This window comes from Heteronotia binoei, chromosome 18 (assembly GCF_032191835.1).
Source record: "Heteronotia binoei isolate CCM8104 ecotype False Entrance Well chromosome 18, APGP_CSIRO_Hbin_v1, whole genome shotgun sequence".
NCBI lineage: Eukaryota > Metazoa > Chordata > Lepidosauria > Squamata > Gekkonidae > Heteronotia > Heteronotia binoei.
The window spans coordinates 29,141,108-29,168,106 of NC_083240.1; the positions used below are offsets into that span (position 1 = coordinate 29,141,108).

At 46.3% G+C, this 26,999-nt stretch overlaps 2 protein-coding genes across 7 annotated transcripts in view; one reads left to right on the forward strand and one right to left on the reverse strand.

Annotated features, from left to right (window-relative positions):
• COL26A1 (collagen type XXVI alpha 1 chain) overlaps positions 1 to 26,999 on the reverse strand; it is a 172,457-nt gene that overhangs the window by 102,220 nt on the left and 43,238 nt on the right. The window lies entirely within an intron of this gene.
• Positions 15,271 to 15,823, forward strand: PFN4 (profilin family member 4). Its single transcript, XM_060259276.1, has one exon. It carries the CDS (start codon positions 15,427 to 15,429, stop codon positions 15,811 to 15,813), a length of 387 nt encoding a protein of 128 aa, XP_060115259.1. The 5' UTR covers positions 15,271 to 15,426; the 3' UTR covers positions 15,814 to 15,823.

Below are 26,999 nucleotides of genomic sequence, written 5' to 3' on the forward strand. Positions count from 1 at the left end.
CATGTAGATATGTACAATATTTAAATGTTTCTTGCAATCAATTAATAAAGATGATATCAGTGGTCAAAGACAATCACGTGGAAATCCCTTCCTAACATATTTCAGAGGCTTAACATGAGCAAACATTGATAATACGAGGGAAGCCACAAGAAACAAATTACAAAATAGCGCTAGTAATTAGGCTTGCAAGTCCCCAGGTCCGGGCGGGGGATCCCACTGTTTTTCAGGCTCCTCGCCACCACCATCCAGCTGGCCACCATGTGCCTTCAAACCACGGCAGGTTTAGAAGAGGCATGCAACTGTTTGTGTTTCTGAATGTGTGTGTGCCTTTAAATCTTGGCAGGAAAGCTGCAGGGTAGGGCAGGGCCAGGGACCAACGGAAAGTTCTTGTTACTGGAGTGTGTTGCTCTTCCAGGGGCATACTGAGAGAGACGGTCCCAAAGATTTGTGAGTCCCTGACTGCCAATGGCCTTAAAGATCAACATTCAAAGGGCAGGTATGTCGAACGGAAAAATAATGCTTCTACATAACAGAGCAAGAAGCAGGACACACCCTTCTGGAATAGAAGCAATTTTGTGCAATGCCTTCTTCAACTTGCTTCCAACAAGAAGTTTATATGTAGAAATTCTTAGTTGGAACCCAATTAAATGGACAAATGTTCAGTGATGCAGAACCAGCCTGCATGCTGTTTGCAAACATTCTTCTCTCAAAGGTTCTTCATATTATTCTCTCCTATTATCAACTCCACTTTCCATGGATCGCAACTTGTGCGAGAAGATTGTTCATCCTTCCTGTTTAAACCTTGAAAGGAAAGTGGATTCATTTTGGGAGTCTCCAATGCGGAATGATATAACTACACCGCTTTACTGCCTCAACAATATTGCTTTATTGTTTCCTGATTCCTGGGGAAGGAAGGAAACAGCCAGAGCTTCCTTTGCCCAGTTCCCCGGATCGCATGGAAGAGATACAAAGAAATCACCTTTAAGACCAACAAGGGTTTTTGTTTTAAGGATATTTTTAAAAGTTTCTTTAAAAAAAAAAACACTTTGTGTTTGCCTGTGTTCTTTATAAAGTTTATACTTCTGCTACCTGACATTACACTTTATGACGCACATGGCCTGGCCCGACAAGGTCTCATTTATGTCAGATCTGGCCCTCATAACAAAAGAGTTCGACAACCCTTCTCTACTACCATAGATGGCAGTGCCGGCTGTTCTAATTTCTCAGATGTGGCAAAGAAATCTGCCTCTCTCCCCACTCTCTCCACAATTTGGTCGCGGGGGTGGAGTGGCCAGCGGATCCAGCATTGTGTATATGGGAGTATGAGGGCATTGTTTCTACAGGAGAGGCCTGTAGAGATGGGTGATGCCATGAAAAGCCATGTGAAGTACAGGAAGAATGAAGGACACAGAGAGAGAAGAAGGGGCAGGGGGCAGCTCCCCAGCTAAGACAAAGAGAGGCATCCCTTCAAGGAAGTAACACCTATATATACTTAGAATGATGTAGTGCCCCCCCCCCAAAAAAAATGTCCAGGTATGCTGTTGCTCACTCCAATATTGAGATCATCCAAAACTTGGAAATGACCTTGGATTGCTTCCAAGTTCCATCCAGTACTGAGCACATTGGCGTGGATCCACCAGAAATTTCCACTGATGGATGGGATTTCCATCAGTGCAGCACAAGTTTCTTACCTCCTCCTCCTGCTGCAGCCCCAAAAGCCACCCAAATGCGGGGCTCCTGGAGGACACAGGATCCCAAGGAACAGCACGGGGGTAGCTGAAGGACTGCATTGGGAAGGGGAGACTGAATCATCCCCATCCATCCCCAGAAATCCTTCCGTGGATCCAACCTATTGTCTGTGCTAAACATACATATATATATGTCTAGTAGTAATAGCTGAAGTCCCTGCAGCTTTCCCCACCTGGCAAAGCGTCAGGAAAGCCCGCCAGATGAGCACACGTTCATTGAGAAGCAGCTTCGAGTGTCAGGAATATGGCATCTGCTTCAGCTAGAAACCCTACTTGTCTGCCAGACAGAGTCTCCTCGCCGGAGACAGCTGAACACAAGGAAAAAATAAATAAAACATGATGTCAAACCTAATAATTCACCCGTCTGGGTTTCTCCAGCCTCTCTGAGTCAGCAGTTTATTTGATTAGCGATATTCCCAAAACGCTTACCCCTAGTAGTTACCATTAGCAACCAGTTCGTGAACTCCATAGAGAGATCAACTGTGGGGGGGAGGGGGGAGTTTTGGTGTGCGCGCCCACTGAAACCCGGACTTTTTAATAGGGAGGAGGTTAAAGACTTTAAACTTTGATTAGCCAATAAAAACCCACAAAGGAGTGGGACAGCCTTTCTCTGCAAGACTATTTGCCCATCGGCTTCCCCTGACTCACACTTGATATCCCACAATGCACACAGCGGGTAGAGATTTAAAGAAAGAGCATGAAGTAAATTAAGTTACACCCCACTCCTGAAATTCCCCGAGAGATGAAAGCCAGAAACGGGGGGGGGGGGGGAATGAAGGAAAAGAACATAGAAAACAACATCTGGGAGAGGAGAAAAAGTCTGGATAGATAGATCCACAGAGAGAGAGAAATTTTCCCCTTATACACATACACACATGCATGGATACATGCATACAATCTACATCCTTATATATACATACATTTCTCTTAATACACATACACCCTGACCTGGGGGGTTCAGGCTAGCCTGGTGTCTTCAGATATTGGAAGCTAAGCAGGGTCAAGCCCTGATTAGTGCTTGGATGGGAGACCACCAAAGAAGTCCAAGGGTGCTACACAGAGGCAGACAGTGGCAAATCATGTCTAAATGTCTCTTATATTGGAAGCTCTGTGTCATGGGTGCTGGGGACCCTGCAGAGGAAGTTGAGTCTGACGAGGAAACTGTGCCCCTGCCACCTGCACCAGTGCCCCTGCCTCCTGCTGGAGAAGATCCCAGCCCCCCTGCCTCGCCCTCTCGGGTGGCTCGTGTGCGTGACCGCCTCCGGCAGGACCTCAGGGATCGGAGGAGGGCGGCACGCTCACGAGCAAGACGCTCCCTGAGCCCTGAGTTCTGAGAGGATTCTGGCCCTCCTAAGAGCAAGGATGCTTGAGTTATGACAGGATCCTGGCTGCCTCCCTGAGCCAGCAATTAGCCCAAACGGGCAACAGCCAGCAGAGGGCTATATAGCTGTGGGCTTTGGGAGGAGGCTTTGTGGAAGCAACTAGTCATCTCCCTGACATCCTAGCATCCACTCCGGCTTGACTTTGGTTCCTGACTCCCTGACTTTGGCTTTTGACTTCTGGACTCCCTGACCTCGGCTTCTGGACCTCGGACCTGCGATACTTGTACACTGATTTGGATTTGGCGCCTCAGACCCTCCTGCTTACTGGCTACAGACCTCGGACTGCCTCTGGACTTTGCCTGACCCGGCCCCAGCCGTGACACTCTGCAGGGTCTCTGTAAGTCAGATTGACTGCACTTTCCATTACCAAAATATATATACACAAACATGTCATTCTAGAAACAGCAGGGACTCGTTTGCATGTCAGACCACACCCCCTGACATCACCGGATGTGGCATCACCTGTTCAGTAGGTTACTTTTCACATATTGATACAGAGCAATACAGTGCCACCAGCTGCATTTCATGGATGTGTGTTCTCACACAGTCCAGAAAGGACCTTGTTCTGCCCCCTCCCCCAAACACAGCCAGAGAGAAAGAGAGAGCCCCGTGCAGCGGAGAGGGCAGAGGCAGGCCTAGCTTCTCCCAGGAAGGGGAGCTCATAGGTAGCTCCATGTCTCTTGCTCTCTTCACAAGCCCATTGGCAGAGAGGACGGAGGGCATGGTCTGGAAACATACGGCTGCCAGAGCCCTCACCGAGTCACCCAGAACTGCGTTCCGATGCATTCTGCTCAAAAAAAGCCTTGGTTCTAGGGCAATAATCTCTGAATTGGTAGGTTAATTTTTTTCAGCCACTTATATAACAGTTTTAAGGTCTGAAGGCAAGTTGTTTTCAGTGCACACAATACAATAATTATAAGGTTAGAGAAGAGGAGGGCATGCAAGGAATCAGAGGAAGAACTGCAATGAGAACATGCCGTGGCGCAGAGTGGGAAAGCTGTAGTGCTGCAGTCCTAAACCCTGCTCACAACCTGAGTTCGATCCCGGCGGAAGCTGGTTCAGGTAGCCGGCTCTGGTTGACTCAGCCTTCCATCCTTCCAAGGTTGGTGAAATGAGTACCCAGCTTGCTGGGGGGAAAGTGTAGATGACTGGGGAAGGCAATGGCAAACCACCCCGTAAAAAGTCTGCTGTGAAAATGTCGTGATGCAACGTAACCCTGGAGTTGGAAACGACTGATGTTTGCCCCTTTACCTTTTACTTTACATTATTAGTGCTCAGCAGAGTAGTCATAATGAAAATGACATGGCAGAGAGCACAGGTATTTCTAGAATTTTTGTGCACCTGTACAAATCAAGATATACCACTGATTTGTTGGGGATTGGATGATCCTTTGCCATATATGTTATTGGCCAAGCAAACCGTTTTGCAAGGAAGCCAGACACTGCAGCTTATTTATGATTCTACAGAGACCAGCCCACATATGCAACTCTACTTTTAATACATTATGAAATGTGTACCCTAACCTTCTATTTTAAGAAGTATGTAGGGTGGCTGATAGCAAAACCGAATGATAAAAATAATACACGTATTTTAAAAGGATAAAAATATTAATAACAAAACTAATCAACTGAAAAGGTAACAACAACAAATCCGTAAGATACTACCTAAAACTTATTTGCTGAAAGCAACAATAAGTACCAAAGCTAGGTACTTAATAAGGTTAGAGAAGAGGAGGGCATGCAAAGAATCAGAGGAAGAATTGCAATAAGAACATGACGTGGCGCAGAGTGGTAAAGCTGCAGTGCTGCAGTCCTAAACCCTGCTCACGATAAACTGATGAAATCACTGATAAACTGATTAAAACTGATAAAATCATAGCATAAAGTCTGACATTTAAACAAATCAGGTGGAGTATAGGAGGAGTAACTCTCTTCAAAAGGAAAGCTCTTTTCTGTCAAGGCCTTACACTTTCAGATCTCCATCCTCAGGAGGTCCAAACTCTGGGGCCACTGCAGAGAAGGCCCTGTCTTACATGCCCACCAGCTTTGCAAAGCTGGCATGCAAAGAAGGAGTGAACCCTCCCCTTGCACTGCTGTCAGGCTCCTTTTTGGTCTCATCCAGCTTCACTCTTCCAGACTTGGCAGCCTCCTGGAATGGGAACCGAGCTGGGGGCAGGAGGCTGAGGAGGGAGCTGCATTTGCAGAATTCCTGTCCGCAGCAGCAATGCAGTTGTTTTAGATTAACGTATAAATAGACATTAGTGTAATACATCTGTTGTTAATCCACATCTTGGTGGAAGAGTGATGCCAACACATCATTTATTAGACCTGCCGATCCTATAACGTCCTTCCTCGGGCTCCTTTTGTCTTTTTCTCCAAGAGCATAATAAGTTCCAGGATGTCTTTTATTTCACGATGTAGACCGTGTTTCCTCCTGTTGAAGGCAGCAAGACATAATGGGTTCCAGGATGTAATTTATGCGGGGGTTTTGGAATCAGCCGCTACCCCATTAATTCTACAAACTTTCTGACAGTGAGCCGGTTTTCTTGCATGACTCTTAGTTGGTTCATTAACTGCAAGGGAGGTCCAGGGGAGAAACTAGGAGGAGGGAAATCTGTCAACCCCCAACGCTGCTGTCCCAGGCTCTGTCACCCATTCAGTCTTCGTGGGCAAGTGCAAACTGAAAAGGAATTTGGGGTGTTGCAAATGATTCACTGCTGCTGTAACTGTGCTGGTGTTACGTGAGCCTGCCTCTTCACAAATCGCAGCTGCTGCAGCATGATTCTGACCTGCTGACCAGGCACTGGAGAACAACCTTTATGTAGGGGGAAGTTCCCCTTGCCGGTCCAATGTGGGCCGGTGGGTTGGGAACCTCTCAGGCAGGGGAACCCCCACCTGGACTGGGGTCTTGGCAGCCCTAATATGAGAGTAAAGAAAGCAAAGGCTGAACAGGGCATTTCCAGCATGCACAGCTGATGCCCTACCACTGATATCCTCCAGCAGATTTTACAAGGAAATCCAACCCTCCCTGCAACTCTGCTCTACAACTTCCCGCCCAGAGCTGCCCCAAGGCTTTAAACAAAATAAAGTTACACATAACACACTCAGAGCTGTCATATGCTGCGAAAAGAACAAATCGAACGAGCTGGCCAAGATATCAGTACAGTTTAGTGCACCATTTGCACTGGTGGTGGAAAGTGCTATCGAGTCACAGCTGACTTAAGCTAACACAGTTGGGTTTTCAAGGCAAGAGACAAACAGAGGGGGTTTTGCCTGCCTCTCTCTACTGAGCCTGCCTTTCTCAAGTGACCCTGGACATCCTTGGCGGTTTCCCAGCCAAGTGCTAGTCAGGACTGACCCTGTTCTAAGATTTGAAGAGATTGGTCTAGCCTGGACCACCCAAGTCCATTATACTACCAAGTGTCAAATTTGTTCATCAGGACTAAATGGATTCCTGGGTCACAGATGCCCATGAGGTTGCCTCATGCTGAGTCAGGTCAATATTGCCTACTTCAAGGAGTCCTGAAGATAGGAAATGGTTTGGCTTTTCTGTTCCAATCTAGTTTCAGGCCTAGTTATGGGATTGAAATGGCCTTGAACACCCTGGTGGATGACCCAGACCAAAGTCAGACAGGGCTGTGTGACCCTCTTAATTCTCCTGGTCCTGGACCTCTCAGCAGCTTTCAATACCATCATGCCATTCTTCTGGATCATGTTTTGTGGATGGGAAGGGCTTCTGGTTCCACTGGTGGATCTCTTGATGGCACTTGGCTTTTTTGGCCACTGTGTGACACAGAGTGTTGGACTGGATGGGCCATTGGCCTGATCCAACATGGCGTCTCTTATGGACTGGAAGGCCCTGTTCTGCAGTACTTTCCATCCTACCTTGAAAGCAAGTTTCAGAGTGTGCTGTTGGGTGTTTTAGATTAAATGCTGCTGTAACGTTTTGATGTTCACCGCCTTGGGGACCCTGTTTGGGTGCAAAGGTATGATAGAAACGTTTTAAACAAACAAAGAAATCCTTTGACTGGCAGCAGTTCTCCAAGGTCTCAGGAATAAATCACTTACTACCTAATCGTTTTTAAAGCGGAGATGCCAGGAATTGAATCTGGAGCATTCTGCATGCAAAGCAGATGCTCTGCCACTAATCCAGGGCCCCTGCCCACATTGTCGAGACATTGGCATTCATAAGAGATTGCAACTAAAGAACAGCACAACTAGTTCTGTGCACGCTAGGAGGGGGGGAGGGCATTGCATTCCTTGAAAGAGTCGCCTCCAATGCTGAGGAATAAACCATTACTGAAATAGAGGTGGATTTCAGAAGTAGTTTCTAGTATGGCATCTTCCATTCAAAGGAAAACATAAACTCTACACTGGGCATGCCCCAAACTTGTGGGAGCTCCTAAAATAACCATGTAGAACCTGAGTAAAGCATAGCATTCTCATTGGTCTGTCAAACCGTAAAGGAACTGGGCTCTGCGCCAATGAGGAGAACAGCAAAGCCAGGCCACCCACAAACAACATTAGGCCTTCTGTCTGCTCAGGGGATTCCTAGGTATGCAGGAAAAAAATATATATAACGTTTACAAATTAACTAAAATTAAAAAAGAGAACCCTCCCTCCCCAAACTAATTAGGGCTGGGCATGCTCCATAGAGTCATAATGCTGAGAGCCCATAAATGTCAGTTTAAGGGAAAATGGGAAAGGCCTGAGTTTGATGCAGTGCGAAAATGTGATACCCCCACTTTTTCCCAACATAGGGAAGCAAGGTCCCTTCTAGCAGTCGGCTGGTGATGGGGAGGGGGATTTACCAGGAGAAAGAGGAAGAGCCAGGCCACGTTGTCAGTGTCACACAAGAAATGACATCATCATGTTGCAGTGCTCTGGTTTTTGGGCAAAACCCTATGGTAAAAACAGTTTCTACTGGAGAGTTTTTGCCCAAATACCAGACCATCACCTGGACAGTGCTGGCATGATGACATCATTCCTATGTGACACCAGTATTGTAGCCTGGCCCTTCCTTTTTCTCCTGGTGAGTTCTCTCACCAGTCAGCTGATCCATAGCTGGCAACCCTATCTGGGTGGTCTGGCAACCCTATCTGGAGAGCCACAAGGATATGATGCCACTTTGTCATGTCCTGTTCTATGATATAACTTCCAGGTCAAAGAGACATGGGGAAACCCCTAGTGCATCACTATGGAGGCTATTTTTCAGCCATTTTTTCTTGAATTTTGCAAAGGTGGGGTCTTGGGACCAAGGGTGGAGGTTTTAGGGATGCTATTCCCCAGTTGGGGGTGGGGGATCCCCCAGTTTTTTGAGTTCCTGCCCCCGAACATGATGTGCTGGCATAATGCAAAATGGTGTCATCATGTTGGAAAAGCCATGTGGCAATGATCTAGTTTTGGGGGGGCAAAACTCTATGGTGTGAGGGTGGTTTTACTATAGGATTTTGCCCCAAAAGCAGAGCGTTGCTGCAGGACATTGTTGATGTGGTGACATTAATTCAAAGTAACGTCAGCACATCATGGCTCTCCGCTTGTACTCCCGGAAAGTCCCTCTCCTTCCCTTGCCAGCATAATCATTGGACTGGGCAACTCTAGGGGGTTTACCCACTGGGGGCAGACAAACGGCAAGCCTAGGCAGTGCTCTACACCAACTGTTATGTATTGTGCCTTGTTCATATACTGTTCTATGTTCTGTGCTCACATACTGTTCTGAGTGTTAGTAACCGAAGCATGCTTCTACCCTCCAAATGCCTACATTCTGATTGGCTGTTCTGTGTGAATCGGCCAATCGGGATGCAAGGCATGTAACAAACTACAACCTAATGAAGGATTCTGGAGAGACCAATAGGGCGGATTCCCACGGACTCAAACGGACGGGTGTGTCTTTCCTTCCCCAATTGTCTTTCCTTCCCCAGTTTTGCCTGCCTGCTCTCCACTTTGGTTTTGCTTAATAAAGTTATGCTTTTAATCTTACCCATGGCTAAACTCACTATTTAACACCAACAAAGCTGGGCACACAAGCGTCCTCCTTGCTTGCATGGCCAACCCCACTCAACCACTTTTTACTTGACCCAGCCGAGCAATGGCAGTACTCTCCCCAGCAGCAGCAACAACTTTCTCATGAGTAGCAGCAGCTCAGGCTTGGCTGGAGGACTCAGGAGAGGCAGCTGCCCAGGTCATTAACTCACTCAGAGATGTCCCAGTGGTCATCCTGGTCAAGCTGCCCCACCACTCTCCTACCTGATCCTGAACCCACTGCACCACAGTGCATTGTCAGCGTCATCAAAAAGAAAAACAGCAAGGCCAAAAGGCTCTACTGATTCAAAAATGATCCATTAAAAATTATTTTGGATGCAGCAGACACTGACTGGTCACTTTTTATCTAGGTTATATATCTGAACTGAATAGGAGGGCACTGAGGTTGCCAGCTCTGGGTTGGGAAATACCTGGAGATGTGGGGTGTGAAGGAGGGTGGGGATTGGAGAGGGAAGGGACTTCAATGGGCTAAAATGCCATAGAGTCCACCTTCCAAAGTGGACATTTTCTCCAGGTGAAACTTATTTCCGACATCTCTGGAGGCCAGTTGTAATAGCAGAGATCTCCAGCCACTGCATGAAGGTTAATAGAGACAAGTCACAACAGAGGTACAAACATAAGCACAACCAAAAGGGTTATAGTGACAAATTACTAATATTTGTATATCTATAAAATACAATACAATAAGGGAAAAAAAAGTCCCTTAATGAAATACACTGAAGGTCAATTTCTTGTTTCCAAAATGGACTCGATGTCAGTTTCTGCTTTGAGCCATTGGGAGCGTGAGCCGTAACTGAGAGAGCATTTTGTGGGGACTTTGGGTCCCTATGAAATTTTGTCTGAGAATTGTAAAATTGCATATTGTAGACACTGGAATATCCCTCGTTGAGAAAGGCTTGAAAACAGTTGTGGCAGAAGTCCAGTACCTGTCCAGGGAATTCTGACTACTTTCTGTATGTGGAAACTTAATGCCTTTGCATCGACTGGAAACTGACATCGAGTCTGTTTTGGACACAAGAAATTGACATTCAGTGTATTTCATTAAGGGACTCGTTTTTTCCTTATTGTATTGTATTTTATAGATATACAAATATTAGTAATTTGTCACTATAACCTTTTTGGTTGTGGATAGATCCAAGCGGGCAGCCAAGTGGGCAGCCGTGTTGGTCTGAAGCAGTGGAACAAAGTAGGAGTCAAGTTCACCTTTAAGACCAACAAAGTTTTATTCATTTTTATTTATTTTATTCTTTTAAATTCATTTTTAGTTGTGCTTATGTTTGTACTGCCTGAAGGTTGGCAACTCTAACACTACTATACCGCCGACAACTTTGATATAAGGCTGCTGATTCTAGGTTGGGAACTTCCTAGGTATTGTTGAGGGTGTGGAGTCTGTGGAGGGGGGATTTGGAGAGCGGCCTCAGTTGGGTACAATGCCATAGAGTTCACCCTCCAATGCAGCCATTTGCTTCATGGGAACCAATGTCTGTTGTCAGCAGACCAGCTGTAATTCTGGAAGGTCTCCAGGCCCCACCTGAAGGTTGGCAACAACACCACAACTTGTCTCCACCCTGTGGAAAATACTCCCTTCACAACCAAGGGCTCTCTCCACCCCAGTCTTCTGGAGCAACAATTCCAGTGGGGTTTGCATGTTACATTTTGGCGGAGTCCAAAGACATAGCTGTTCGTCTGCAAAACCCAGTAAAAATTTTAGACCTCCTCTCGGGCTTCCCCATCCCATCTTGAGAAACGCGGTAGTCATAGGAAATGAAACAGCTGGGGGGGTGGGGAAGGAGGGAGAATTCCAGTTCCCAGCCCACCCTTCCAAAACCAAGAGGCCACTGAGAATTCGGCTGGTTTGAGCCACTGCAGGCTGTCCAAGACAGCAAACGAACACAAGAAAGAGAGAGACAAAAAAAAGATCTTGTTAATTTTTTTATGGTTTTAACCACCAAAATGAGCTACTTTTTCTCAATAATTTATACCTGAATGGCACGTCTAGACATGACATCATTTTAAGGTATGCCTTGTGTTTTGTGGTAAGTTTACAATAGCCAGGATCTATAATTGCCTGAGCTCAGGTCAGCAAAAGGGGTGATTAAAGGAGAGGAGGGAGAGAAAATATCAAAAACTCCTCTTTCTAAGCAGCTGTTCTGGAGAATCGTTTTTACATTCTCTTGTTTGCTAGAATCTACATTTAAAAAAAAAAAAGCAAAACCTTGGAAACGCGCGGGGGGGCGGGGAGTGACAAATACCACAGATAATCTCATATCCACAGGAGATTTCATGAGGTATGGTTCCTATTAAAGCCATGAAGGAAAGCATGGGAGAGAAAAGCCACGGAGGAAGAGGCAGTTTACCCGTATTGTGCAGACAAGATTGGCAGTGACAGTGGAAAAGGATTTCTCGAGGAAATCGAGCACTGGCAAGGTGCAGTGGTTAGAGCACCAGGCTAGCAAGAGCTGGGTTCAAATCCCAGTTCAGACATTGAGTTCTCTGGGTGGCCTTGGGCCAGTCACACTCTCCCAGCCTCACACTGTGCAGGGTTGTTGTAAGGATGAAATGGAGAGAAGCGAACCACTTACGCTTCCTAGAGGGAAAATGTGATGGCTAAATTTGAGATTCCGGCACTGTCAGCTATGAGGGTGGATGCAAACCGGAGAATTGCCAGCACAATGACGTCACTTTCCAGGTGATGTCAGCATGTCACCCCCACCCAGGAAGCTCCCAACCCGCCCCGCCCCCCCGCTGGAACAACAAGGAGACCTGGCAACCCTAGTTCCCACCTGGTGACAAGCAACCCTGGTGACAAGCAACGCTCCCTCTAAGCTGTGGAGTTTTGTAAGCAAAAATTCTACTTTGTGAGCTACTGGCATTAAAGTTGTGAGCTACTGCATAAATTAGTGTGCTCTGGGGGACATCCTTCCTGAGCTAAGTCAAAAATGGGTGAGCTAGAGGCTAAAAATCTGTGAGCTAGCTCACACTAACTCAGCTTAGAGGGAACACTGGCGTCAAGCCAGAAAGCATGAAGGAAAATGTTGCCCCATCAGTAGCACTTTCACCCTGTGTGACCAACAACCTATACACCCTCTCCTCTCTCAGCAGACAACTGGCCCCATCTAGCCGTTCCTTGGCTTTTCAAATTTTGATTCAGGCTTTGGAGGCCTAGTCATGTTCCTGAAGGTTTCTCTCTAGGAAATTAATGTCACAGTGATTTACAGTTTCCAGAAAGATAAAAGCTGAGGAGTCAGGCACAGGTGCAAGTGAGATCATGGGCGTTGGAGACCCAGACAAGTTTCAGACCAGAGACCCAGACATGTTTCAGCAATCACACCCTTTCCGTTTCATTAGCACAAGGAACCACGGGCATGGATGAGCTGCTTGATTGTGGGTCACTTGAAACTATTTATTATAAGAAACTTGACAGTATTTCCAAAGTCTGTTTGGTAGAATACTGTTTTTGGTATTTCAAGAAAGGGCATCAGCCATCCAATTTGCTGTCCCTCAGGGCTTTTTTTGAGCAGGAATGCACAGGAACGGAGCTCCAGCTGGCTTGGTGTCAGGGGGTATGGCTTAATATGCAAATTAGTCCCTGCTGGGCTTTTTGTAGAAAATTAGTCCCTGCTGGGCTTTTTCTACAAAAAGCCCTATGTAAAACAATGGTGATCTCAGAGGGTGTGGCCTAATATGCAAATGAGTTCTTGCTGGGCTTGTTCTACAAACAAAGCCCTGCTGTCCCTTATTCTGTAGTTATATTCCTTCAACTCCTTAGAGGCTGGAAAGTTTGGGGACTCAAGCAAAATCTGTTATTAACTTTTTTTTGAAAAAGATGCCCTTTGTGATAATGGCATGGCCCAACAACCCAAATTATCTCTGTGGAATCCTTGGATGAAGAAAAACAAAGGCATTTACTAATGCACATTTTCGAACTATGTTATCTGAGTATTTACAGGGCAGATTTCGAAAAAAGAACACCTGTGGAACAAAGCTTCTACCTTTGGGGTCTTAATCAGGTGGAAGGTATTGTACACTACGTTCTACATTTCTCCTTCTATGGGTCCATTCAAAACAAACTGCTGAATCAACTTCTTGTAAATTGTTCTGGCTCATATGAGGAATGTATTCATTTTTATTGTCTGTTGCTATCCCTTTTGGTACCCACAGAGTGGCCTCTTCTATCTTCTTGTCTGCAAGAATTTTAGCTAAATTATAATTCCATGTTATCTTATGGATATACATTTTTTTCCGTTGCATTTACTCCTTACCATCTTAATTTAATTTTTTTAAAAGCTATATCGTTATGTGATAATGTTTTAACCCTTCTGTTATGGAGGGTGTACTGCTACATGTTGGGATGTTACAACAATAAACTACACTTATTACAGCTGCAGATGTACGTGGTCATGGCATCTGATTGGCCAAACAGGATCAGGCCACCTGCAGTCAGTCTGGCGTAAAGCAAGACCATTCATTCTAGTGCGGATTCTTCCATCCTTCCAGCTGTCTGTTTGACTGTAGGTTGGGCCTTGTACAACCGGAACACTTGCTTCTTGGATCTGGTAGTTCTGTCTGGACTTTGTACCTTCACTCTTACTAGATAACATTTGGGTCACAGCACTAAAGTCTGAAAAAGTATTCTAGGATAGCTATTTAGTTTTATTATTTACTTCCACTGCTTCTATATTGGTATATTTTTGCACATTTCTTTAAATACGTCTTATTAATTATACTCCAGTGGTAATATTTGGGGCTTTAGTCTAAACCCAACACCTTGGCCTATTTTTGCTACAGCTACCAAGTAATTGTTTTTTTTAACTCAGCTTGCAACAGTCCTACCTCGCAGGACTGGCTTCTCAATTAACACCTGGTAAGGCTGGAGACCTGGTCCCTCAGGGTTAGCTTAGTGGGGCTGGCGGAGGCTCGTTCCCTTGGGCAGTGAGGGTTCCCTTTGCAGTAATACACATTTTGCTCTGGAACTTCACCCAAAAACCAGTTTCCATTTGCGCCGCAAAAGCCGCGGGACTTTGCGGCTCTTCCGGGTGCTCCGCAGCAATTGGTGCGAAATCCGCGCAGATCCTGCGCAGTGAAGAGGGACGTCGCTGCCGATTAAGGTCAGTGCGAAAACGCCCAAAGTCATCTCTCTTTTGCCATCAAGTCAAGCTGACGTCTGGTGACCCCTACTGGGACTTGAAGGCAAGGGATATTCGAAGGTGGTTTGTCAATGCCTGCCTCTGCTTCCAGGCCCTGGTATTCTTCGGAGGTTTCCCATCCAAATACTAGCCAGGGCCAGCCCTGCTTAGCTTCTAAGATCTGACAAGATCAGGCTTGCCTGGGCTATCTAGGTCAGGGCCACGCTCAAAGCCTTCTTGTGGGACAGGGAGGCTCTGACACAGGGTATTTGTATAAATTTGTGTCTTAAGACACCACCCCCCTTCTAAAAAGTCACTTTTAAAAAAAAAATTGTATTCGAGTAAATATTGTAAATGCCAAGTGTAGTATTTCACTGTTCATTAATCAATTATCAAACATTAAATCATTACTTTAATTAACAATGTTGAAGGACTTTAGGTGCCAAAGGTATTACCATTATTAATTGTTGGATGTGAATCACATACTATTACCAAAATATTACCATTATTAATTGTTGGATAATTGTTATTCAATTATTATTCAGTTCCCTTTCCCAGGGCTTTTTTTTATAGAAAAAGCCCAGCAGGAACTCATTTGCATATCAGGCCATACCCCCTGATGTCGCCATTGTTTCACACAGCCCGGCAGAAACTCATTTGCATAACAGGCCACACCCCCTGAGACCAAGCCAGCGGAAACTGCGCTCCTGTGCATTCCTGCTTTAAAAACAAAATAAAACAAAAAACTGCCCTTTCCTGAACCCTGAGATACGCTGAAGTGTTTTCAAAGTGGAAAAGAGCCTGAAGTCATTCACCGCTTCTGTCTTTTCCTGGAGTGGAAGTGAATGAAACATGAGGCTTCCAATCATATTTTTTTTAAAGTCCCAATTTTCTCTATCACTTCTCTGGGGCAGCTGTCACTCCTGTCTCTGGAAATAGTTTTGAAACCACTGTCCCCTCCCTCCAGGGAACTAATTGTAGGACTCTCCAGCAGAGAATTCTCAGGACTGTCCAGAAACTACACCTCCCAGGAGTCTTTGGGAGACACTTTGGTAGTTAAGACTGGCATGCAGCCTGGCAACCAGAAAAGAAGCAGAGTCCTTCCTTGGAAAGTGCCAAAGCAAACAAGATGAACCAGGCCCAGAGTATGCTGATCGACGGGCTCACCAGAACAAAGCATGTGGCCAGTGCGGCCCTCTTCAGAATCGATGATGGAAAGATCTTGGCTACCACTCCAGGCTTCAACATCCACTCGCAAGCACCATTCCTCATCGATGCTTTCTACAAGAATTTGTACCGGGTGAGGAGGAACGGCCTTTACTTTAAAGGCCAGCATTACAACTGTGTCCGGGCTGATGACAACGCTATCTATGCCAAAAGCAAAGAAAACGGGGTGGTGGTCGTGAAGACCAAAGCGTTCATCTTGGTCGCTACGTACACTCAGGGCATGTACCCCAGCGTGTGCGTGGAGGCCGTTGAGAAACTGGCAGACTACTTCAAGGAGAAAGGAAACTGAGACTTGCAAGGAAAGGAGAATCTAAGACAAAAACCCAGATCTCCAGTGAAGCCAAAATGTGACATGTACTTTCCCCTTTACAACTCTGTCATCGCTGAAAGATGGGCTGAAAAGGCTTTTGGATGCTGCATGTTATTTCCATTAAACATTTGTGTGGAATTCCAAAACGCTTCTAGCGCTGTCCCTTTTTCTGGGGTTTTTTAAAAAAAATTAAATCAAAACCACAAAAACTGGTATGTATTTATTTAGATGTTTTATACCTTTGCTCTTTTCCTTAGTGAGACTGAAATCTTTATCCTCCCTTAAACTATTTTAGAACAGCCAACCTGCAAGGTAGGTTAGGCTGAGAGAGAGCGGCTGGTGGTCCAGGGTCACCTAGCAAGTTTCCACGGCAGGGGGGGGGGGGGATTTGAATCTGAGTTTCTTATCTTAGTCTGATGCTCTGACTATTGCACCAACCTGACTCTTATATGTCATTGAATAAACTGCTAGGGGTGGGTGGGTCTTGTAAAAATATCAGAGGTCTGTGGGAGGAGAAAACACCCTTCATTCCCCTAGTGCAAGGCTGCTGAACTACAGAAATAACTTCCTGCTCCTTAGCCCTGACCATCCTGCCCAGGTGCTCAACGAAACCTTCTATAAAAATTTGCTTCTGGTTAGCGGAGGTGGTGTTGACGTTTAAGGACAGGTGTTACCACTGTATCCTAGGGCTGCCAGCCTCCAGATGGGGCCTGGAGATCTCCCACTTTTACAACTGATCTCCAGCTGGCAGAGATCAACTCCTCTGGAGAAAATGGCTGCTTTGAAGGCAGGGCTGGCGCTAGGGGTTCTGGCGCTTGAGGCAGACTCCTGTGCAGCGCCCCGCTCCCCCAGCTGCCAGCTCCCTGGTTTTTTACGCACGCAAAGTACATACATGCACCACAATGACGTCACTAGGGGAGAGACGGTGGCTCAATGGTAGAGCATCTGCTTGGGAAGCAGAAGGTCCCAGGTTCAATCCCCGGCATCTCCAAAAAAGGGTCCAGGCAAATAGGTGTGAAAAACCTCAGCTTGAGACCCTGGAGAGCCGCTGCCAGTCTGAGAAGACAATACTGACTTTGATGGACCGAGGGTCTGATTCAGTATAAGGCAGCTTCATATGTTCATATATGTCACTAGGAGACATGCTGGTGGGACAGGCTGTGAAAAATTGACTGAATGAGCTTGGAGTTCTGCAAACTGAATTTGCCTCCCTTCAAACTGTTGGAGTGAACAACTCAGCATGCCTGGACATTAGAGGGTGCTACATCACTCTAAATGCGTAGAGGTGTTATCTCCTTGAATGCAGGGTCAGCCCTATACTGTCTAGCACCCTAGGCAAGGCTAACATCTGGCGCCTCCCCCTGCACTAATAATGCCACCGAGTCATATGGGGGACACCCAATTCGGTGACCCCAGAAGGCTGGTGCCCTAGGCAATCACCTAGTTTGCCTAGTGGCAGGGGTGGCACTGCTTGAATGGGATGCCTCTCTTTGTCTCAACCTAGAAGCTGCCCTCTGACCCCCTCCTCTCTCTTTGTCCTCTCACTGTTGCTTCACATGTCCTTCCACGGAGACACACGTCTCCTCTGCAGGTCTCTCTTGTAGAGACAATGCCCTCGGACTCCCACACACACGATGCCGGACAAGCTGGGCAATTGTGATAGGAAAAGTACTCTTTAAATTAGGTCTCTTTTTTGATTGCAATAGGGTTGCCAATTCCCAGGTGGGGTCAGGGGATCCCCGGTTTGGAGGCCCTCCCCCCGCTTCAGGGTCATCAGAAAGCAGGAGGAGGGGTAGGGAAATGTCTGTTGGGAACTCTATTCCCATAGGAAATAATAGGGAATTGATCTGCCGGTATCTGGGGCTCTAGAGGGGCTGTTGTTTGAGGTAGAGGCACCAAATTTTCAGTATAGCATCCATTGCCTCTCCTCAAAGTACTCCCCAAGTTTCAAAAAGATTGGACCAGGGGGTCCAATTCTATGTGCCCCAAAAGGAGGTGCCCCTATCCTTCATTATTTCTTATGGAATGAAGGAATTGAAAAGGTGTGCCGTCCCTTTAAATGTGCTGGCCAGAACTCCCTTTGAAGTTCAATTATGCTTGTCACAACCTTGGTCCTGGCTCCACCCCCAATGTGTGCTGGCCCCACCCCCAAAGTCTCCTGGCTCCACCCCCAAAGTCCCCAGATAGTTCTTGAATTGGACTTGGCAACCCTAAATTGCAACCTGAGTGTGAGCTGGATCTACCTAAATAAATGTAAGCTTATATATATATATTGCAATACACTTCTAGGGAGATTTATTTACTGCACTCAGTATCATGCAACTATGACTGGGCAAACTCTGCTTCTATTAACCAAATATCTGAAATTCAAACAATATGTTCTTTTTGAGGATGGCCAGAAGCACTGCAGGTGGGGTTGGAGGGGGAAAGGTAAAATAGGATGCAATGGCCACCCATGCCACTCACCATCATTGTATACAGCCAAGTGTGAGAGCTTGACACACCTGCTCTTGGTTGACACACATACAGAAACAGCCAAGCTCAAACACAGAGGAAAACTGCATCAAACTGCTTGCCTTGGATGGCGTCTCAGTTGCCAAATGGGTTGATGGATTTCTTCTCTGAGTTGCTGGATGCAACGGGGAGCACGCTAATCAGATTCCTGAATGATAACATGACTAAGTTGCGCTGGGAATAATTGGCAGGCAAGGAATTAAAAACACAGTCCAATCTTGATTCAAACAGGGAAACGGGCAGAACTCCATTAAAGAAGATTCCAAAGCAAACAACACAAAAAATGCTTCTTGTTGTTCTTTGGGGCAGTGGAGGAAAAATGCAAATCAAATGACAGCTGTCAGGATGACTGCTGAGTAAGGAGGAGGTTTAGGAAGGTGGGGGGAGGGAGAGGGGTTAACTCACAAAGTACCACAACTACAACTCTGATAGCAATTGTCCTAAAAGTTTCCTCACCTGAACGTCAACTTGGATTTTAGATTTTTCAAAAAGGAACAGATACATTAGGAAACCTTCATAGTTCTGTTTCAGACTTCTGGTTTTCTATGGAATGCTCTCCGTGGGCAGGTCACTATAGCTTTCAGACACTTCAGTGCATTTGCATCTATTTTCCACCCCCACCCCACTCACCCCATTCTACAAAAGCACATGTTCACGTTACTTTTTGGATACTGGATACTGGATTTATATCCTGCCCTATACTCTGAGTCTCAGAGCGGTCATGATCTCCTTTACCTTCCCACCCCCTTATAACAGCCACCCTGTGAGGTAGGTGAGGCTGCGAGAGCTCTTACAGCAGCTGTGCCTTTCAAGGACAACAACTGCGAGAGTTATGGCTGGCCCAAGGCCATTCCAGCAGCTGCAAGTGGAAGAGTGGGGCATCAAACCCAGTTCTCCCAGATAAGAGTACGCACACTTTACCACTACACCAAACTGGCTCTTCTTTTGCCATCAAGTCACAGGTGACTTATGGTTACCTTGTAGGGTTTTCAAGGCAAGAGATGTTCAGAGGTGGTTTGCCATTGCTTGTCTCCACCTCATGACCCTGGACTTCCTTGGAGGTCTCCCATCCAAATACTGGCCAGGGCTGACCCTGCTTACAATCTCCTTTTCCTTCCCCTCCCCACAACACACACCCTGTGAGATAGGTGGGGCTGAGAGAGCTCTTTTGAGAACTGCTCTTGAGAGAACAGCTCTGAGAGAACTTATGAATGACTCAAGGTCACACCAGCAGGTGCATGTGGAGGAGCAGGGAATCAAACCCAGTTCTCCCAGATTAGCATCTGTCCTCCAAACCACAACAGCAAACTGGCTCTTTGTATCCGCTGTGTCAGCCAGGCCAAGCTAACTCACAAGCCGCCTCTGCTAGGGAAGGACTAGGGCTAAGACCAGCCATTTGTGCACAGAGATCTCCCCCCACCCCACCTCCTTCATCCCTCAGCCACCTGGGGATTGGCAACCCTACCTGGGGGAACCAAGCAAGGTGCTGCTGGCCACAAGAAGGGGGGCAAAATGTGGGTGGGTGGGAGCCAGAGGGAATCTTTACATAGGTAACTAATAGACAGGGCAACTAACTCTGGCTCGAGAACTCCCTGGAGATATGGAGGCATTGCCTGGAAAAGGCAGAAGTCGGCTAGGATGCGATGCCTGGAGTCCACCCTCCAGGGGAACTGATCTCAGTAGTCAAAAATCAGTTGTAATTCCCGGAGAATGTCAGGCCCCACCTGGAGTTTTGCAACTCTAAAGGCTTATCAACAGCACTGGCCACATACTCTGAGATGCACGAAAAAGAAACTCCTTTCGGCAGCCAAAATTGGAAGGTTATTATAGTCTTTCCCCCAAGAGGGTCTTGCCCCCGTTTCTGTGCAAAAGAGGAGCTCGGCTTTAAATGTCAAGCAAATGATCATTGCATAAGGACTTTCTCAGGGATTTAAAGCGCATTGCTAAATCCTCGCTTGCCTGCCTCGCCTGTCTCAGCCTTTTGATTCCTCAGTCTGGGTTTCTAGAATTGCAGCTGTTATGGGGCTTGACAGGGGATGGCCACCAGGCATGGAAAAAATCATTTGTGATCCCTAGACAAAGCTTCTTATTGCCTTTTTTTTAAAAAAATCCAACAATCCTGTGCCCTACTCACCAGCCCCTCAACGAGGAAAGCCGGATTTTGCAACTTGTACAAAGGGATACAACTTTGAGCAAATTTGCTCTAATTTCTACTTTTTTTTGTATTTTCTGTATTTTTGTTGTGTTTGTGTGTATGCATGCACGCTCACCTGGAAGTCATGGTGACCTCTGGTGACTGACCCCTACTGGAGGCCTGGAGGATATTCAGGGAGGTGGCTGAATAAAGCCTGCCCCTGCCCTCCTGACTGCTGGTATTTCATTCAAGGAGGTCTCCCATGCAAGTATTTGCCAGAGTCGACTTTGCTTAGCTTCCAAGATCTGATGAGACCAAGCTTGCCTGAGCTATCCAGGTCAGGGCCTGATTGCTGTGATTTTTTTACTGGCTTGGATAAATCATCTCCTTTCTAATCTGGGGAGAGGCTGCTGACTGACCATCTTAATCTGCTCCTGATTCATTAAAGAGAGTCTGATATAAAGTAATCAGCAGGAGATGCACAAAGGGGAAAGGATCACTTATTAATGTACTACAGACCAAATGGTCAGTGAAGGCATAGTCATGTATCTGAGTCAAAAGTTCACAGTTCCAGGCTCTGGGCACAGGAACAATAGCTCTCCCTGGCGAAAATTTTTTTACACCTCTCACCTTTGATGCTTTCTCAGACATTGAGACTGATTTCAAACTAGGGCTTCTTCCAAGTGGGGAGCCCTTTTGCCCCTGGCGCTTCTCTCCTTTTTGCACAAGCTGCCGCAGAGCTGCAAGTTGGCGTGCCACTTTTCCATGGCAAGCAGAAACCGCTTGTAAGAGGATCTTGCTTGCTGCAGGAAAGCAGCGCGCCAACTCACAGCTTCATGACAGCTTGTGCAAAAATGGAGAGAAGCACCAGGAGCACTCCACTTAGAACAAGTCTAATGTGAACTCGGTCTGACTTTCGAGTGTATCTTTGCAAACCCGAGGACCAGAAACTTGCAAAGAGATTGGTAACAAGCCAGCTGAATCCTGCAACTAACACTGCGTTCTGCACTCTGACGGCAAACGACCCACCACGCCTGTAGCAGCTGCTCAGAACCAGTGATTTAGTTTCAGTCATACTGAATTTATTACAGAATAATTCATCACAGAATAATTTTTTTAAAAAATCTAGGAGGAGAAGGCAGCGAGAGCCAGCATCAGATATTCGCAAAGTCAAACATGGTCATCCTTAGCTAGCCAATGTCAAATTGGCGCCGCGATTCCAAGTGGACGGGACGTTCTTGCTTCCCAAGAGAGTGCCTGGGCTTTGAACTTCCAAGTGTACAGGGAGGAGGAAAGGGCCAGGCTGAGATGTCAGCCTCATCTTGGGTTCTAATCAATCAAATTGATGCACGGTTGCAATAACTAGCCCACATCACCTCTGCGCTGCCCTCTTCCATATGGTCTTTATATCAGGCTTCAGCAGACTGGGTGGCTCAGAACGCTCATTTCCTGTTGCAGCTAAATCCCTCTAGCTCCACGAAGAAAGAGAGAGAAACTGAGATAAGCTCATGATCCAGCAGAACTGTAGGAGTCAAGTCGCTTCAAAGCTGAAGCAACAACGCTGGTCCGCTTCCTTACCTTATCATCTTTGCTTGGATACCCGGATCAGCCCGAGCAAGCCAGGTATTAACCAAACGTCAGCTGTGCCCAATGCAAGACTCGTCGCCTTGGGGATGAAACTGCAAAGCAACGGAGTTCAGAACAAGTCCTGGGTCTGGGAAGAACCTGAGTGAGAGGACTTTCAGTGCCCCGCCCCAAGCACGCTATCCTCCCCACACACTTGTTTGCATGCATTCACACTTCTGGAAGAGGGCCCAATCTTAGCACCATTGCCAGCATTCAGAAAAAGATCAGAATGGCAATGTCTGTCATTTGTTGTTGCAAAGTGGTCACTTTCCAGGGGTGAGCAGCAAGCACTTCTGGGGCCCAATGATGCAGGCCCTGCCAGGGATCTCACACTAGAGGTTCTGGCAGGCAGACCTCAGTAAATGCTTTAGCCACTGCTCCAGTGTAGAAGTTCATCAGAAGAAGGAACCTTTGTTCCTTTGTGCATTGCTCTTGGGCTCCCCCAATGCAAGAACAAGGTATTACAGCTTCCAACTGGATGATTGCTGGATGTACAAACCTCATACCTGGCTCTGTAAATTGTCTGCTCAGTCTGATCTATTCCTGAGGAAAGACCAAGCTCCATCCCAGCTACTCACTTATTTATTTGCCAGCTGACCTCAGCATGTTCTCTGCAAGACAGCCTACTTGGCGGTGACTGGCTCTCAGCCTAGACTGTTCCCGCAAGATGGCTATTCCTGTCAAGCAACAAAATATGCCATATTTCAAACTTCTTGGGAAGAATTCTCTGCCAGAATTCTCACTGGGATGGACAAACCAGTCTTCCTGCAAAGCAAAGTCTTCGGCCAGAAGTGCTCAAACTCCATGGAACGAAGAAGAAGGCTTTTGAGATAGCGCTCATGCCCTGCTCATGTACCCGAGAAAAGGGAAGAGACAGCACATTGTACTGGGGATGTGACACTGCAATAGAGAACTTCAAAGCGTAAGGGGTAACCTGCTGGCTCTGACCCGTGGACCTTCTAGGTCAGCATCCTATACAACAATTGGCCAACCAATTTCCCTGCAGGACCGATAAACAGGGCACAGAGACCAAGACCTTCTCCTGACATTGCTTCTTACCTCTGATATCCACAAGTGTTCTGCCTCTAGAAGTAGAGAGGGCTCAGTCTTTTCTGTGCCATTGGCAAGACTTTTTTTGAGCAGGAATGCACAGGAATTCAGTTCTGGCTGACTTGGAGTCATGGGTGCGCTCTAATAGGCAAATAGGTTCCTGCTGGGCTTTTTCTAACAAAAAAGCCCCTGGCCATTGGTGATGCCAGCCAATAAAAATGAAGCCTTCTACCTACATACATCTACCTACCTTTACCATGCATTCTATTGCATCAGCCATTTATAATGCCTGGCTGTCACTGAGGCATTATTTACAATTTGATAGGCTTGCCAGTCTCTAGGTGGTAAAGCAGGTAGAATACCACTAAAAAACAATTATACTTCAGTCCTTATATATGATTTATCCTATATACAACTTTAAACCAGTGTATACAAATATCAACATCAATTTCCAATTTCTTCCCTCCAGAAAAATTTACAAATTGTTAACAAACAACAATTAGTTCCAATACTTTCCAATGGAGGGATTTTCAGAAATCCTTCCTCCAATAAAGTTCATAATGCAGTCCATAACTTCTTGTGAAATTCTTTCAAATGGAGAGGCCAAGAAATCCTTGCAGCCAGGGATCATTTTGTAGAAAAATAGGTGGTGGAGCTCATCCAGGGATTGTTATGCAGCTGCACCTACTATTCAATGGACAAGGAGGTGGAACTCTCAGAAGGAAGAGTGGAACTCTCAGAAAGGTTCAGGAGCTCCTCTCTGTGAGCTCCCACTGAATCTGAGGCCTGCTTGCAGCCTTCATAAGACATCTCCTCTAGATTTCAAGACGTTTCAATACTGGTCTTCAGTTAATCAGGCTGTTAAAATGGAACCCGATTTCAATAATTTCTTACACAGACTCAAAGTTCAAAGCTAAAACATAATCATTGGGTTCTCCAATTCACTTGGAGAAACTGGCTGCTTGGGAAGGTGGACTCTATGACATTATTCCCCAATGAAGTCCCTCCTCTCCCTAACCGTGCCCCGCCCCTAATCTTCTGGTATTTCCCAGCCAGAAACAGGCAATCCTACTGCCTGTGGCTGCTAACTGTGTAGCAGCTGAATGTGTACCAGGAGAACCATAATCCTGGTTCAGCCCTGTCCCCAAACTGACATTCCACATTTGGATAATGGAATCATAGAAACCAACTCTATGAGTTTATGATCCTATGATTCTAGTGTAGAAAATCAGTTTGGGGACAGCGCTGAACCAGGATTAAATGTCTAGTGCAGATTTGGCCTTAATTCCCAGGTGCATGCAGTCCCAATTTGGATTAGAACCCAGGTGTATGCACAGACTGAGACCGATTTCCCACTCACCTTACGCCGCTCTCACGTTCATCTTCTCAGCAGGGCTTCCTTCTGATTTCACACTATCTGGCCTGGGGCTGCAGCAAGCATCGACGTTTTCGCGCAGCAAACAGAAATTGTTTTTTAGCAGATAGCGAAAACGCCAACACTTGCTGCAGCCCCAGGGCAGATAGTGTGAAATTGGAAGGAAGCCCTGCTGAGAAGACGAACGTGAGAGCGGCGTAAGGTACGTGGGAAATCAGTCTGAGCTTAAAGTCTTCCCTTTCCTGCTGTTCCCTATCCTTTCCTGAAGCTAGTCTATTTTATGATCTTTTGGCCTCATAACTGAAAAAAAATGTTATAGCAGAAGTCTTGGTGGACTGAGTCCATGTATATATTTGCCCATTGAGGATGTGCTTCACATATCTGACAAAGTGGGTTCAATGCCTCTAAAGCTTCTCCCACAGCTCATGAGTTAGTTTTTACCCTGCCAGAAGACTCTTGGTCCAATTGGCTGCAACCCACTAATCCAACTACCCATCTGACAGATTCAGTGATAAAATCCCAAGAGAAGAAAGACCACAGAACTTGTCGAATTCAGGAGTTTCCTAAAAAAACCCCCAAAGTTCAGTTTTACAGGAATCTTGGTATTTTTCCCTCATGAAAAAAAAAAAATCTAGGCATCTTACGGGGTTCTCCAGCATTTTCATTGGCAGCAAGGGAAAATTAATCTCTCTGCAGCCTTAACTGAGCTACAGTCATCTTCCTGACCCCACAAAAAGTGGAACGGTAGGGGAAAAGGAGAAGATATTTATTGGAGCAAAGTGAGTTGCTTTAAAACTTTTCATATAGACTTGGAACTGAAAGGAGTCCTTTATCAGATTGAGATGACCGGAGCAAATAAAGAAGAGACCATCAAATAGAGAAGAGATCATCAAATAAAGAATAGACCAGTATTCATCCAGGAGGGGGGGCGGGGAGGGAAAGAGCATAAAGGTACAGTTTCCTTTTGCAGAAATGTTGCTGAGACAGAAGATAATGTTCTCTCTCCTCCTTCGAGTTCCTCCTAGGAAGATGCCACTCAGACCCAACTTTTGCATAGTTCGGAGCACAGCCAGGGCACAGGCAGAAAGCAGTCATATTTTGGTCATAAGAACATAAGAGAAGCCATGTTGGATCAGGCCAATGGCCTATCCAGTCCAACACTATCACACAATGGCCAAAAAACCAGATGCCATCAGGAGGTCCACCAGTGGGGACAGGACGCTAGAAGTTCTCCCACTGTTGCCCTCCCCCAAGCACCAAGAATATAGAGCATCACTTGCCCCAGACAGAGAGTTCCATCAATATCCTGTGGCATAGCCACTGATGGATTTCTGTTCCATATATTTACCCACTCTTGAAGCCACCTTCAGTCAGTCAGTCACATTTTATTTGTATCTCGCCCTCCCCGACCAAGCGGCTCAGGGCGGCTAACAGCATAAAATTCAATACATACATTATATAATAAATAACATTTGAAGACAAATTAAAATCCATAAAATTCTAAAAACATTAATACATTTAGCACCTTGTAGCTGCCACCACTTCCTGTAGCAGTGAATTCCATGTGAATCACCCTTTGGGTGAAGAAATACTTCCTTTTATCTGTTCTAACCCGACTGCTCACATCCTGGTCCTAGTCTTCCTCTATGGAGTTCAGGCTGGCACATACAATTCTCCTTTCAACAACCCTGTGAGGTAACTGAGGTGAAAGACTGGTGACCTGTGAGATTCATGGCTAAATGGGGACTTGAATCCGGGTCTCCCTAGTCCACTAAACCACCCTGGGCATAAGGGTTTTTTTTTAATGGATTTGTTGTTGTTACTCAGACCAGTGAGCAAAACCCAGACATGGAAGCTCCTGCAGGGCTCCCAAAAAGTGCACTCTGGCCTTCTGTAGATAGATCCAGGTGGGCAGCCATGTTGGTCTGAAGCAGTAGAAGAAAGCAGAAGTCAAGTAGCACCTTTGAGACCAACAAAGTTTTATTCAGAATATAAGCTTTCTAACACAAAAAAGCTTACATTCTGAATAAAACTTTGTTGGTCTTAAAGGTGTTCCTTGACTCCTGCTTTGTTCTCTGGCCTACTGGGAAACCTTAGCTGTCAAGACTGCAGTTCTGTCCATTGACCAGAATTTGACGGTGGCACTAGACAACTCTCAGGTCACCAGCACAAGCCCTGCAATAGGCTCAAGTCTTAATGGCAAAGTCTTTCCTTGACCAATGACAGCACTCAGTGCTACTATATGATCATGGACACAGCAAAAAGGCCATGAGTAAACCTGAACTCTAGCACCCCTTGGACTCTGGGCTGGGAAATTCCTGGAGATTTGAGGGGGTAGAGCAGGATTTGGGGAGAGGAGGGACCTCAGTGAGGTATATTGCTATTGAGTCCACCCCCCCCCCCCCCAAAGCTAGGGTTGCCAGGTACCCTTACCTGACAGGGAGGGGGGATTTGGGGAGTGTTCTG